At 46.9% G+C, this 15,466-nt stretch overlaps 1 protein-coding gene across 1 annotated transcript in view; it reads left to right on the forward strand.

Annotated features, from left to right (window-relative positions):
- ANKRD13D (ankyrin repeat domain 13D) overlaps positions 1-15,466 on the forward strand; it is a 455,050-nt gene that overhangs the window by 116,401 nt on the left and 323,183 nt on the right. Inside the window, exons 3-5 of the mRNA XM_069628948.1 lie at positions 6,586-6,710; positions 6,832-6,877; positions 8,027-8,170. Coding sequence (XP_069485049.1) covers positions 6,586-6,710; positions 6,832-6,877; positions 8,027-8,170 — 315 coding nt within the window. The remainder of the gene's footprint in view (positions 1-6,585; positions 6,711-6,831; positions 6,878-8,026; positions 8,171-15,466) is intronic.

Here is a 15,466-nt window from a genome sequence, read left to right on the forward strand (position 1 = left end):
GGCCATGAAGTCTGACAAAGAAACGCCTGGGGATCAAGTACAGGACATTTACAAAAAAGTGTAGCAGTCTGGGTAAAACCACCATCTTGAGCAACGCTGCTCTTCCCATCATGGCAAGAGGCAATCTGGACCAAAACTCCATGCTATTTTTGATACCTGCAACTGCTTTCTCCGTGTTGTGTTTGTGCTCTACCTCTATCTTGTGGTATATATTTATGCCTAGGTATCGAAACGTCTCAGTCTGCCAGGGTATCTGCAGAATGGGCAGTTTTTCTGGTGGAATACTCTTGTATCTCCCCATGGGGAACACGCTGGACTTCCCGGGGTTTACCGATATACCCGAGAGGGTGGCGTAGCGATCCATGACCTCCAACAAATATTGCAGGTTCTCTTCCGGGAAGCGCAGGTAGAGGAGCATGTCATCGGCATAAAGTGATATCAGGTGTGTGCTTCCTGTCGTACGAATCCCCACCTCACCGTATTGTTGCCGAAGGCAAATTGCTAACGGCTCCAACGCAATAGTATATAGCATGGGCGACCAGGGGCATCCCTGTCTAGTCCCCCTGCTACGTTGCCATTTGTCTGAGATTATGGCGCCGATTATAGCCCTAGCTATCGGGGAGCTGTATAACATCTTGGCCCATCTAATGTACCCCAGCCCTATCCCGTACCCTTTCAGGGTCGCCATCAACCATGGCCACCTCACTGAGTTGAAGGCTTTGACCGCATCCAGCGACACAATGGCCAACTCACCCGGGTCTTTCTCAGTTTGATCAATAATATAATGTAGCCTCCTGTGATTATCCTTGATGTTTCTGCAGGGGACGTAGCCTGTTTGGTCTGGGTGTATCAATTTGCCAATTACTCGCTTAAGCCTGTTGGCGAGCACCATTGTGAGTATTTTGCTATCTTGTTTAAGCATCAATAGGGGCCTGTAGGACCCACAGTCCGCATTTGGCTTGCCTGGTTTCAAGAGCGGGATGATCACTGCTTCTCGAAGGGATTCTGGCAACTCCCCCCTGTTCGTAGGCCTCATTAAGCATGGCCAGCAGCGGCTGGAGTAACTCCTGCCTGTACGCTTTATAGAATTTGCTGGGTAACCCGTCCGACCCAGGCGCTTTACACGTGGGCAGATGTTGGATCACTGTCTCCAGCTCATCTGAGGTGATTGGGGCCTCTAAGTCTGCTCGTTCCAAGTTGTCTAAGGTGGGCAGTCCTATATCTTCTAATGTTTCCAGAATTTCTTGACCCATGTCTCCACCTGCGTCTTCATACAAGCGTTTGTAATATCTGAGGAACTCTTCTTTCACACCTTCCTGGGTATTGCGGATCTGGCCTTCCGCATCCCTGACTTCTCTAATCACGGATCGGTGTGTCTCATTTCTGTATAACCAGGCCAGCAGTCTGCCCGGCTTGTCTCCACCCGCATGTTGCTTTTCTATATATTTCTTATAATTCAGCTTACATAACCTATCCCAGAGCTCTCTGCTAGCCTTTTGTAACTCCTTTGTCTTAGCACTGTCTTCCCGGGTGGTCCCCCCCCACTTCGCATCAAGTCCTCTAACTCTGTTTCCTGCAACTCTCGTTCTATACCCCTTGGAGGCCCTTGGATTTTGATATAGCCACCCCACGCACCACCACCTTGAATGCCTCCCATACTGTTCCCATTGATTGCACACTGCCGGTATTCATGTCGAAATATTCTATGATGGCCTCCCTTAGGTCCTCTCGGAATCCTGGGTCCTGTAGGGCCTCAGCTCTGAGCCTCCACGTCGGGATTCGCGCCCTACGGGGATGGTGCCGCCACTCCACGACCAAAGGTGGATGGTCCGAAAGCACTCTGGCTTTACATTCTGCGCCCACCATTTCTCCCGCTATTTCGGTGGCAGCAAACACATAATCCAGCCTAGTATGCAGGTCGTGCGGCGCCACGTAATGCAAGGATTGCATGTCTGTTGGGTGCAACCGTCTCCACACATCCTCAAGCTTGAGGTCTCTCAACAGTGTCCCAAACGCTTTGGCTGCTGGGGTGGGTTTTTCTACCTTACTATCTGACCTATCCATCCCGGGTTTCAGGGTGCAATTAAAATCACCTCCCCACAATATCGCGCCGCCTAATAGGGGGCTAATTTTACTATATAAAGACCTAAAGTAAGCTGCGGTAACATGGTTAGGGGCATATAAATTTATGATGTTCACTTCTCTGTTCTCCAAGAGTCCCTCCGCCACCACCATTCTACCTTCCGGGTCTGTCGTCGACTGGAGCAGCTAAAACGGCACATGCGGTGCCACCCATATTACCACCCCTCTTGCATATGCGGAGTATGTGGCTCCCGTGACACTCCCCTTCCATTTTTTCCTAACCACCTCCAGTTTCTCTTTGGTGAGGTGGGTTTCCTGAAGTAAGGCTATATCAATCCTCCTCCTCCTCTTCAGGTACATCATTACTTTATTACGTTTTAGGTAACTATTGAGGCCCTGCACGTTCCAGGTCACAACTCTGAGGTTATCTGACTCCATTGACTTGGTGTGCTGCCTCTCCCCTCCGCTTCTCATGTCGTTCCTGAAGACTCTGTGTCTGGCTCACTTCCTTCCCAACCCCCATAACTTCGCCTTCCCCTTCCCTCCCTCCCCCAACTACACCCCCACTGCACACAACTCTTTCCCTCCCCCTCCCTACCCGTTGTATTCGGGGCCATCTCCTTTTCCAGGATTCCGGTGCGCTCCGCCGGTGTTCTCGCATCTTGTCTAAGTAGGTTCACCTCTTCCTGGACTGCCCCGACCTTAAGGTCCAGTGCTACTTTTAGTTTGTTCATGGCCAGCCCCAATTTAGTCTCCCAGGCAACTTTCAGGTCCGCAATCGCAGCCAGCACCTCCTGGATTGTACCCGGAGCCTCTGCGATCCCGGTGGTAGGTTTGTCCTTACTCCTGGCCCCCTCTGCCCCAGGCGATGTCTTGACATAGTCATCCAGCGTGGGCTTCTTGCTCTTCGGTCTCACAATTTTGTTAGACATCGTGCTGCACTCACTAGGTGTGGGCCAGCCCAGCAACCTTTTTCACTTGAAGGTCTGCGTAGTGTCGGACTGTTCCTGATGTTCAGGGCCCACTACGACCGTGTTGGGGGGTATGTGCCTACTGCCTACTGCGCTCCTGGAATGGGCTGTGTCCTCTCACGTGCCTGGTCCAACTCAGTATTATTCCACAGGCTTACCCTGTAGTTCACTCAGTCACTGGTGGTCGGGCGCATTCGCTGGTTTTCCATACTTCTGCTCCGGGACTCGACAGGACCCCTCAACCACTTGGCTCGCAGTAGTGCCTTTAACGCCTTTGTCGAACCCTGTGCCGGCACAGGCTACCTTCTGTGTGCTCTCTGGAGCACAGCATATGTCCAGGAGTGAGCTGCTTGTTCTGCCCCGTTCAGTTTGTAGCGGGGTCCTACAGAACCCGGACCTCGTCCAGGCGGCTTGAATCTATCTACTTTGCCTGGGTATTTGCATGGGGGCCATGGCACCTAGTAGATGTCTCTAGCTCCGGTGATCCTCGGGCCAGGGCGCTCAGGTTTCCCCTTTCTCCAGCCTGTGTTCGGCAGCAGCGGCTGCTAAGTTGCTACGGATGCTGCGCTATGTAGGGGGCCCGAGTGGGATGGGTATGCCCAGAAGTGGGTCCCGTGCCTACTGGGCCTAGAGACCCAAGCTACTCCTCACTGATGAGGCCCAACTGATGTCGCTCCTATCTTCGGCTCGGGCCACGGTGTCCATCACTTGGTCCGACAGGCTTTCCCCGGCCAGGCCCTTATGCTGCTCACGGGCTGGTCTCCACACCTCGCACAAAGCCTCAGCAAGCTCAAGCACGGTTGCACCAGCTTGCGTACCCGGCCGCGACACTGCGGACAGTTTATGGCCCTTTGTCCTCGGCCCGCCATCTTGCCCGTCTCCCAATCCCGGACGCCCGGCTGCTTTTCTGTGGCTGTGGTTTCTCCAGCCTGCCGCTGATCAGCCTCTTGGTCGCTCGATGCAAGCACCAGACATTCCCACATCTTTGGCTGCGCTGCCGCCATTGCTTTTTTCTCTGGCAACTTAGTTTTTCCAAGGATCTGTGACGGATCTATGGGAGCTCCTCAAGATCCCGTCCGCTCATGTAGCCATCTAGCCACACCCCGATTTGTAATAACCTTGTGTATCATTTCCTTATAGAATATTAAAATTCAAGCTCTATAATTGTGTATGTTCTCTTTTACATTGTATCCTAAAAACACATGCTCCTTAGTATTAGCTAATTTACTATTCAGTAAACTACAACATGGCATGCTTTCTCTCATCATTTGGCACTGTTAAACATTTAATTACATGAAATGTCAGTGTGAAGGCATTTTTTTAACTTTTACTTTGTGTTTGTAGTACACATGGTACTTTACACAATTCACATTAATATATATGTATAGGTTACAATCCAAATAAAAACCACACTGTAAACCACAGCAGAGTACATTACACACAATTAATGAGTAGACAATATTTCTTAAAAACAAAGCCTTTTGGTACAGAACTTGAATTAATGTAAATTCAAAAAATAGTTAAGTACAAAACATAAAACATTCACCTAATCCTCATAAACTTCATAGTAAAGTCATCAGTTAAAAGTATGAATTATTAAATTCATTTAAATGCAGTATAAACATATACCTAATCCAATCTTTAAGGCACAATTGTTAACACTAGATTACCTATTCATACGTCATTCTGCATAAATCTTGTTCTCCTTGTTCCGTCACCCTGTTGAATTCCGAAAAGATTTTTTATCGGAAATCTTACCAGCGCTAGAGTAAGAGCAAGTGGGGAACTCGACATGAGTCTGTCCCACGGGGCCATTGAGAATACCAGAGAGTGAGAGAAAGAAAAAGAATGTAAATGGACCCAAATTCAAAATCCTGTGAGGCATAAGCTCTGGGCAGTTAATAACCAGATGAAATAGAGTCTTCGCGTTGCACAGTCTGCATCTACAAAGATATTTTGAATTAAAAAAATATTTGTTATTGTGTTATGATCAAAAAAATATTGATCTTTCAAAATTACAATAATACATCCATAAATTCATCCAACATCACAATAATTAAAATGAGACAAATATAACAAACTTTACATTCCCTACAACATGTAACATTCTAATCATAATACGATAAAACATGATGATTTTATAAAGTGCTTATGTGCAAATGACGTACATTCTTATTCTGTCTAGATCTAATCCATGAACAGGCTAGAACCCACATAGCTGAACATCATTTTTTGGTAAGGCCCAGAGTAGTCGGACAACAAATGACTTCCATAGTTAAAAACACGTCATGCCACACCGTCAATCTGTTCCATATAATATCATGTGAAATATCCTCTCTAAGAAAAAAGAAGTGATCCAGATATCGAGTTCTACTTTCTCTGAGCATTGGGCAATACCCTGGAATATGCTTTAGTGTTTGAATTGCTGCCGGATCCTAGCAAACGGAACACATTGCATTGGTTATGCTACGATTTTTATTACGTGAACAGGGGCGTTGCTAGGGGGGGGGCTAAGGGGGCTATAGCCCCTGATCTTTTGGTTGTAGCCCCGGATAGAATCTCAGGAGCTACAGCCAAAAGACTAGCTAGCCCCCAGTCCCAACAGTTCCGACATCAGCTTAGCCCCGGGTCTTTTCCAGACCTAGCAACTCCCCTGTACGTGAATATGTCGCCAGTAGGAAGCAAATTCAAGCGAGGTCAAAAGAACTAATATCGAGTTTTTGGGCAAGAGATTTTTCCACCGGGGACAGTATGGAATGATACTTAGAGCTGCGCACCTTACTTATTGTATTTATCCAGTCCATTTCCTTTAGCCTTTTCTTGACTCCTAAGGGATTTGAGATCAGTTCCTCTTGCGACTTCCCACAACTCTCCAAACTCTTAGTAGTAAAAACATCAAAAATAATTAAAACTGAGGATTTTTGCGGCCATTGCAGGTCGACAAGTAGGCTATTGTAGAGAGACTGTTTTAATGATGCGTAGATCTTCCTCATCATCGTTAATACTCTCCATTGGAACCAAGCTTCCAAAGAGAGTAAACCAAATACATACCGCATTTTTATTATTCAATAGAAAGAATTACATGTAATCAAATAATGCAATAAAAATTAATACATAGTGCTTGCTTTCTTCCTACCTTTCCTCCTTTATCGTTTTTCTCTCATTATTTTCTCTTCCTTTCATTGTTCACTTGTGCTTTTCACTTGTATCTTCCTCTTTCCTTCACTCCTTATGTTTCTCAGCTATGTTTGACCATCCCATTTTATTCATGTTTCCTTCCCTGCATTCATTTATGCTGCTCCCCTTCCTCCATTCCCCTTTCCTCATCTCATCCTTGTGAACCCTGCCTCTGACTTTATTCCATGTTCTTTTTCTCCCTTTTATCTAGTTTTGATGTATTCATCTCTTCCTTCTTTCTGCTCCCCCACTCTGCCTTCCTCCCATGATCTACTCCTTCTGCCTTCCTGCTTTTCTCCTCCCGTTCAACTGCCTCTCTCCTCTATAACATGTCCTCCTCATCTCTCCGCTTCAGTTTTGCAGGAAGCAGTCAGTACGGGAGACCCAGAAATAGTGCAGCTGATTTTGCAGTACCGGGATTACCAGCGAGCCACCGAACGCCTGGCGGGAATCCCGGATCTCCTCAGCACTTTGCGAAAGGTACGTGTGCACCTGAAGCCTCTCCATTTCAGCCTGACCTCAGGTTTGCACCTGAAAGCAGAAGTTCTTAATACTGTAGTGTGTACTATACAAGCCTGACACAGATGTGTTTGTTTTCTAGGCTCCAGACTTCTACGTGGAGATGAAATGGGAGTTTACAAGCTGGGGTAGGTCTGAAATATACTGCGTCCCACTTGTTGGCAGTGTCAAGGGTGAGGAGATCAATCTGTCCTGAATGTTGGAAGACCTGATATTGATACAGTTCTGACATCAGAATGGTAGAAATATAATGTAACTGCCATTACATTATAATAGCCGGTCCGATAGCACAGTGAATGGAGTGCTTGCTTTGACATCTGTGCAGAGCCTGCTGACGCAGGTTCGAATCCCGGCAGGGCCAAACTCAGCCTTCCACCCTTCTGAGGTCGATAAATGAGTTCCACACACCGTGGGTAATAATAAGCTAAATTATTATTATTATTATTACGATGCCCTGCAGGTTTAAATAGCCGCCTTTTTTATGTCAGTACTCCCCCTGTTTCCATACCCCCTGCTTAATTGCCTTCCCCTTACAAGCTGTAGTGTGGACTCTCAGCACCATGAAGCCAGTGCAGTAAACATTGTCCAATTGAAATATGGTCACACTTTGTTACTATTGAGACAAATTGTGAGCTATGCTATTGGCAACACTATTCCTCACAACTAGTGATGTATCCCATTTAGCTTTGCTTCTTGGCCATCACTGCATTCAGTTATCACTGCTCCTTGCCCACCACCACCTGACCCTTGACTACTAGTGCCCCTTGCCTTGCACTGCCTCAGCCCCCTTGATTTCAAATGAATTTCTCATTGCACTGCACGACACTCCCCATACAATTCAGTGGTGGCTAAATTCTATAAAAGGGACACAAACGTAAATAGAAAAAAATGTCATTTCTTCTCCACGCTTTGTGTCGTTACCTTCTCTTTTTCCCGTCTCCCTATTTTTCAATCTTTGCCAAACCTCTGTCAGCTTATTCTCCTTTTTCTATGTCTGTTTCCACTCTTTTTGTTACTTTCATCTGTCTTGCTATTAATCTCAATGCGCTTGCACGTTCCGAATGCTCGTAATGCCTAGTAGGTCCGCCTCTATCTTTCACTTTTGTATTTGTTCTTTATCCTCATACCCCCCCCCCCCCTGTTGCCCTGTGGGTGCTTTGAAACACAATTTACTTGATGTATAAGCGCCTTAAAAATGCACAGTAAAATTAATAAAATTAATGCCACCCCTCTTTCTTCTTTCTCCTGTTCTTCCCTCTTCTTCGCCTACTCCTCAGTTCCACTGGTCTCCAAGGTGTGCCCCAGTGATGTTTACCGGGTGTGGAAACGGGGGGCTAATCTCCGCGTGGACACCACCCTTCTGGGCTTCGAGCACATGACCTGGCAGCGGGGGAGGCGTAGCTACATCTTCAAGGGCGAAGGTGAGTGATGCTGCTGCGTTGAAAATCTGCCAGCTCCTTACTCAACGTCTTGCTCAAATCAAACCTCACTCAAGACTGTAATACCTATCATGTAGGAGCAATTTGTTCATAGGCACTCTGGCACTAGGACCTGTGTGGCTTTTCTTCTTTCTCTGTCCCTCACCCCATCTCTCCCTCTCCCATCCCCTTCCCCTATCTCTCCCTCTCCCATCCCCTTCCCTCCTCTTCCCTCTTCCCTCTTCCTCTCTCCATCTCTCCATCTCTCTCTCTCTCTCCTTCTCTCTCTCTCTCCTTCTCTCTCTCTCTCTCCCCCTTCTCTCTCTCTCTCTCCCCTTCTCTCTCTTCCCCCACGTCATTGTCTCCCCCTTCTCTCTCTCCCTCTCCCCCTTTCTCTGTCCTCCACCCCCCACCCATTGGTCCTTTGTTTCAGCTGACACTATGGACCCATCTAAAGCTGTCTAACCCTGGAGTTTGGTCATCGTAATGCAATGCTACAAAAACCCCTCTTAGCCCTGTTCACCTTTTGAATAGTCGTGTTTTCTTGGAGGGATGTCAGGCTGGTGTTTCTCTGCATTTAGGCTGTGGTGACCAATGCTCTTCTTCTATGACAGGCTTTGGAATGTCAGAATCTGCATGGGGTCATTGATTTTCCAAAGTCGTCTGCTGGGCTTTTTGGGTGTGGCAGTGTGTAATGGTCCAGGTAGTTCTGAAATAAAGAAAGGCTCACTCGAGCTAGAATTGAGATTACATGACATTGGAGGTTTGAAAGTGGTAGTGGTCCTAGCTGTTGAGGCACATTCAGAGGATTCAAGGACTGAGGCCCACCAAACTCACTCACCCAGCCTCTGGGTTAGGACTGGCTCTGTTTTACACAATGGTTGGCCTTCTGCCCCAGGTCGGGAAGGGTCCCTGTTAAAGCACCCTGCATTTGATTGGAAGCAAGTTGAAACCCTCCTAACAGGAGAGAAATCTCACACTCACATTGAGAAGCAGATTTGGATCTTTGGATGCCAGTACATGGTTTGCTCTTTTTCAATTGTTCCTCCTAATCAAGGCACAGGAGGGTCCTTCCAATATTGGAGGTGTTTCCATTCCCAATAGAATGGGAGAGGCGGTGTGAGTAAAACACCTCTCCATTATTCCTGTATACATCTACTGATGGCCCTAAAATGACACCAAGGGTCCATGACGCAGCACTTCATTAATTTCTTGAAAAAGGTGTCGGAGAATTGTTTATTTCAGGACAATTTTTAAGGATAAAGACCCACCAGTTTCAGTGGTGAAGATGCAAATGAATGACACATGTCAAATGCCACAAATAAATCTGTGTTTTTAATCAAGCATTGGTGGCCCTGTTTAGCTCACACATTCACTGGCCAGAGAGATGTATTTTCCTGACAAATTACGAGCATCAGATCCATTTTTATATTGGATGGGACTCATTTCAGAGTTTTATGATATCTTTGAAATACATTTTAATTTGTTTTGCTGTCAATTGTGGTGTGTTAGTATAAAGACAATGGCTTTGAGATCACACACTCGATACATCACAATCCGACCAACACAAAACTACTGTTCTAATGTATTTCTTGCATGCACACCACCACTGCCACAAATCCCCTCTCCCACAATCATCACAACTAGTGGCTGGCTACTTTTAGGACCATAGCAAAATGAGTATTGTTGGCCTTAACCTACTATTTGCTGCACAGTTGCAGATATGACACCACTATTCTGCAGCTTCAACTCTTCAGTTCGCCTGGTCCTTTTAAATTAACTACATTTCCTGTTCCCAGCCCTATGCCAGATACACTTTTCTCTGTTCGTTTTAGTCTTACTGCATGGCTTTGGAATCATTGCTAAGCTGTCCTCCTTTTCCCTATTCCACAAAGCTCAAGCTGGACAATCAGCTTTGGTCTTGTTCCTGAAATACCTTTGAGCTAGGTTGCACAGATGTTATAAAGGACATGTTTTAGGTCAAAGTCCTTTTTGACTGTTCTTTTGTTAACTCTAACTGTGTTAGTCCCCCTTGATGATTCCTGGCTTTTTGGAAAGAACCTGGACTTATTTTTTCTGAAAGGGAATCCTCTACTGTGGGTCTCCATGAAAGCTCAAATTCTACTTTGATGTGCTATCCAAGTGGCCCTTATGGATACCAAGGACAGGGGTGCTCCTCATATTTCCTTTTGTCCCAGTAGTGTGAGTCCTGGAGTGTCTCGGGTGGTGGTGCAACTCTGATGTGTGCTATTGGGATTCCTTAAGCCGTTAATTGATGAGACCTTCCGCCTTTCCAAGTTACCTTGGTTATAGCACAGGCTGGTGGTGTGTTAATTTTTTACAGTGTGTTTTGTAACTTACTGACAGTTTGCGAACCGAGTCCTGTTCCCTGAAAGAACCCAAGGTGGCACACTTGAGTTGGAAATCCTATAGGACTTTCGCAACTAAACTTTGTGTTAGGGGAGTTTTCCTAAAGTCCACCTGGAGGCAAGACTCTATAAAACTATCCCTTGGTATACAGGTCCCCAACTCATAGTATAAGTCTGTACTATCCAAAAGATTGGTAGAAAGGTAGAGCAGCCAGACTTATCTTATGAGGAGGATGTGAGCTGTGGGTAAGTACAAAGAACCCAGTCAATACAATAGCCCAAAGAAACTCTTACAGACTGGAAGTTATAATAAAATAGACATTTATTTGATATACACCATTCAACGGTGGTAATACTATTTTAGACTAACCAACACACATAGAAAATATCAACAATACTTTTCATAGGTGACTGCTACAATAGTCGTTGTTTGTGCATACAATTGTTGAGAAAAATGACAGTAATGACAATTCCACTGTTTAAATAGTATTGGCCCGCACCAGCTTTTGTTACAGTGAAATGACAGTTTTATTAATGTACACAGTCACACAGACAAAGTCTGTAGGAAGGAAAGGGAGGGGTATTCAACACGATTAGCAGTGATTTACATTCTAGCAACACTTATCAAGGCTCCTTTCTAGCAACACTTATGAAGGCTCCTAATGCTTTAGCAGTCCAATCCCTAACTAATCAGGAGTTCAGCAAAGTCGGTGTATAAGGGGAGCAAAATGTATCTGGAAGCAGAAAAGGTAATGTTCCTCAGGATACTTTAGTTACATAAAATACTTCAGTAAGATAACACAATTTGTAAGCACCCTGCAAAGGACTCAATAGAACAGCACAAGTTGTTACACCTGGGCCAGAGTATGGGTGGACACCCAAACACCTTGTAACTCATGCTAGTCACACTGTAGCGAATATTCGGCCTGAGGTAAGTTCTATCTTGAGCCCATAGTACCTTAGGGTGGTTGAAGAAAATGCAGCTGCGTTCTTTCCTGTGCTCCCCTCATTCAGAACAAGAAAAAGGTCCAGAAGTCCAGCAAAAAGTGCTGGAGATCTCACTGGGAGAGGAGGATTAAGCATAAAACTGATACATCTCCCTAACACTTTGGTTTTGATCACCGTCCCCATGGACGGGTCATTACGCGATCGGGGTTCAAAAAGTGTAAATCCTGCGGTTCCAAATTGTCCATCACGGATCCGCACCGAGAATGTCTGTGGTGCCTCAGTGAAGGCCACGACATGGAGGCCTGTACGAAGTGTAAGGAAATGGCGGGGAAGGCCTTGCGAGAGAGGAAGGGAAAACTGCAGGTAGGTCGAAAACCCGACCGAAAAGCCTCAAGCATTGAGTTGAGGTCCCCTGAGGAGAAATCTCCTCGACGCAAAAGGCAAAAGCATCAGTCTAGGTCCCGAAGTGGTTCACAAGACTCTTAGCCTTCGACGAAAAAAAGTCCAAAAAAAGACGCCACCGGTCCCCTTCCACCTCGTCCTCGGACGAATCCCCCAAGAGAATGAAATGCCCCACAAAACATTCTTCCTCCGAAGAATGGGAAGCATTTAGAATTAAAATGGAGGTTTTTGAAAAGGCTAAGCCTCGGTCCGCGCCTTACTTGGAAGCCGGCCGGGAGCGTTACCGTTCCGACTCTCGCGCGCCCTCGAGCCTGGGTGATCAAAGCAGAAAGGATCGGGAACCCTCCAGGACCCTGAGCGAAAAAGATTGCTCGAGTCTAGTCGACTGCTCAAGGTCACCGTTGCCGTTCGTAACCCGACACACCTTGAAGGGTGAGCCTTCGAAGAGCGCCTCGATACCCTCGAGCCAGCTCCGTCGACGACTACTATTTTGTCAGCGCCATCAACACCCTTGTCGACGTCGACCCCGAAGCCCTCTGCACCAAATGTTTCAAAGATTCCACATCAGCCAGAAACGGTCAAAATAGTAGCAAAAGAAAAAGCTGCAAAGAATGTAAAGCCTTCAGTCTCTACTGCTACACCTCCTCCAGAAAAAAAATGATAAACCTCTACCAAGGAAAGAATATTTTAAATCCTTAACTTCAATTTTTAAAGAACAAGAGAGGTCTGGGAGGAGGATGTTCCTTTCGGCCTAGAGTATGGCACCCCAAATGTCCCCGAATGCCTGATTTTGGAGGAAAGCAGAATGAGAGATCTGGTGAAAACCTTGCATAATGCAAGTCACATGAGACAGATTTTGGCAGGCCAGAACCAGGGGAACATGCCAGTCCCTCATACAGGCAGCTAATGACAAAGGTGGTCGATTATTTAGGATGGGCTAGACCACCAACTCGGTTCATCCAGGATGATCTGACTGATATATTGGATCATGGCCCCACTGAAGATCCGATTTTACCCTTCCATGTAGACTTACAAAATAGGGTGGCCAAAAATTGGGAGACCCCGGACTCAATTCCTCCTGTGACTAAGTCCCTCGCTTCAAAATACTGCCCTTCCAGTAGCGACCCTGGCTATCTGTCCAAACACCCTACTCCTGAGAGTCTGGTGGTCCAGGCAGCCACAGCTTCAAATAAGGTGGCGTACCCTTCCATCCCTCCGGACAGGAACGACAAGCATGTGGATGGTTGGGCGCGTAAGGTATTTTCAGCTGGGAGTATGGCGTTCTGATCGGCAACTCCACATGTGCTTTGGTAACATTTTCGTACTCTGTGGGAGTGCATTGCAATGGCGGCAGAGCACATACCAGAAGGGGAGGAAAGGGAAGGATTCCTAGCCATTGTTGGAGATGGAAAGGAGGCCATGCAGGAATCCCTTCAGTCTGGATTGGACACTGCAGATAGTGTGAGCAGGTCCATGGCCACTAGCACGGTAATGTGCAGATTTGAGTGGTTGTGAAGTCTGGTTTCGCACCAGACGTGCAAAACCGTCTTTTGAACCTGCCCTTTGACGGGGTCTCACCTTTTTGGCAACAAGGCTGACGAGAGCCTTGAGAGGTTGCAGACCTCAAAAGTGGCTGCCAAATCTTTTGGAGCTGCTATTAGGCAACCTCAGCCTTTTCGTGCATCAGGTCAATCTTGGAGGGGACGATCCTATCGTTACTACTCTTCATATGGAAAGGCGAGAGGAATGGCCAGTCAAAGAGGCCAGAAAAAAGACACTTGTGGTGGACGAGGAAAACGTGCAAAGCTAGCCCCAGCTGCAGCCTCTTTACCATCAACCACCGCAGCAACCGCCACAAAACCACTTTGAGGACTTGCATCTTTTGAGGACTTGAATCACAAGACAGCTGTGGGAGGCAGGCTGTCGCAACATCTGCAAGAATGGCGAGCCATTACCTCAGATGTTTAGGCTCTAGAAATAATAGCCCAATGTTACTGCCTTTCTTTTCTAACATAACCTCAAAGCAATCCACCAGGGAGACACTTTTGAAGTTTCCAGACCCGGTCCTACAGCAGGAGGTCTTAACCCTGCTGGAGAAAGGTGCTATAGAAGCAGTACCTGTAGCGGAGAGGAACAAGGGATGGTACTCCCCATGTATTTTGATTACCAAAAAGGACGGAGGACTGAGACCCATCTTGGACTTAGAGGCTTGAACAAGCTCCTCAGGAAGGACACGTTCAAGATGGTCACTCTTTTCATATCCTTCAGGCCCTTCAACTTCAGGATTGGTTGGTGTCATTGGACCTCCAGGATGCTTATTTTCATGTGCCAATCCATCTCAAGCACAGAAAATACCTGAGGCTCGTAGTTGGCGACTTGCACTATCAGTTTCGAGTCCTGCCATTCGGGTTGACCTCCGCCCGAGGGTCTTCACCAAGTTAATGGTAGTGGTGGCAGCGCACCTCAAGAGAGGGGGGGATTCACATCTACCCTACCTGGATGATTGGTTGATCAGGGCACGTTCTGCCGAACAAGCCCTGGATCATCTGATAGTCACCTGCCACTTCCTCCACAGACTGGGCTTCTCCCTCAATTTCAAGAAGTTACACATGACACCTTCCCAACAGCTCCAGTACATAGGGGCTGTATTAGACACATCCTTGGGAAAGAGCTCGCCTCCCAAGTCAAGGGCTCAAGACATTCTTCAGATGGTTTCCAAATTCCAAAATGCCCAAAATCTCCAGGCCTACGACTTCTTAAGGTTGCTTGGCCTCATGGCATCCTGCATTTTCCTAGTGCCAGAAGCACGCCTGAGGATGAGATCCCTTCAATGAGCTCTAAAGACTCAATGGTCCCAGTTCTCAGGTCAAATGACGGATCGCCTTCAGATTCCGAACAAGGTTCGGCAGGATCTTCTGTAGTTGACTTGCACAGAGAACATCCTAAAAGGAGAACATTTTTGGCAACCATGGCTGGAGATTACAGTAGTGATGGACGCCTCACTCATGGGGTGGGGAGCTCATGCCAACGATCTGACAATCAGCGGTCGGTGGTCTCCAACGGAGTGCAAACTACACATCAACCTTTTGGAGCTGAGAGCAATCAGACTAGCGATGAAGGCTTTTCTGCCATCTGTCAGAGGAAAAAAATCTACTGATAATGACAGACAACACAGTGGCCATGCATTACCTAAACAAAAGAGGTGGTGTAGGGTCACTACCTTTGTGCAGAGAGGCAATGCGGCTCTGGTATTGGGTAATCCAAGAAGGAATGGGGAGGAGAATATAATGCAAGATGCTCTGGGCATGCACAGTACGGTGTCCCACGAGTGGGAACTTGCTCAGGAAGTTCTTCAAGAGATCTTCACCCTTTGGGGAACCCCTCAAGTAGACTTGTTTGTGACCGGAATCAACCGGAAGTGCGAAAAGTATTGCTCAAGGGAATTTCCCCCAAGAGGAGCCCTAGGGGTCACGTTTGTGGTGGAGTGGAACTTCCCACTGCTATACGCGTTCCGTCCGATTCCCGTCGTTTCTCCAGTCATCAGGAGATTGAGACGGTTTGGAAACTGCATGATCCTAAT

This window comes from Ambystoma mexicanum, chromosome 12, assembly GCF_040938575.1.
Source record: "Ambystoma mexicanum isolate Mex_15411 chromosome 12, UKY_AmexF1_1, whole genome shotgun sequence".
Classification (NCBI taxonomy): Eukaryota; Metazoa; Chordata; class Amphibia; order Caudata; family Ambystomatidae; genus Ambystoma; species Ambystoma mexicanum.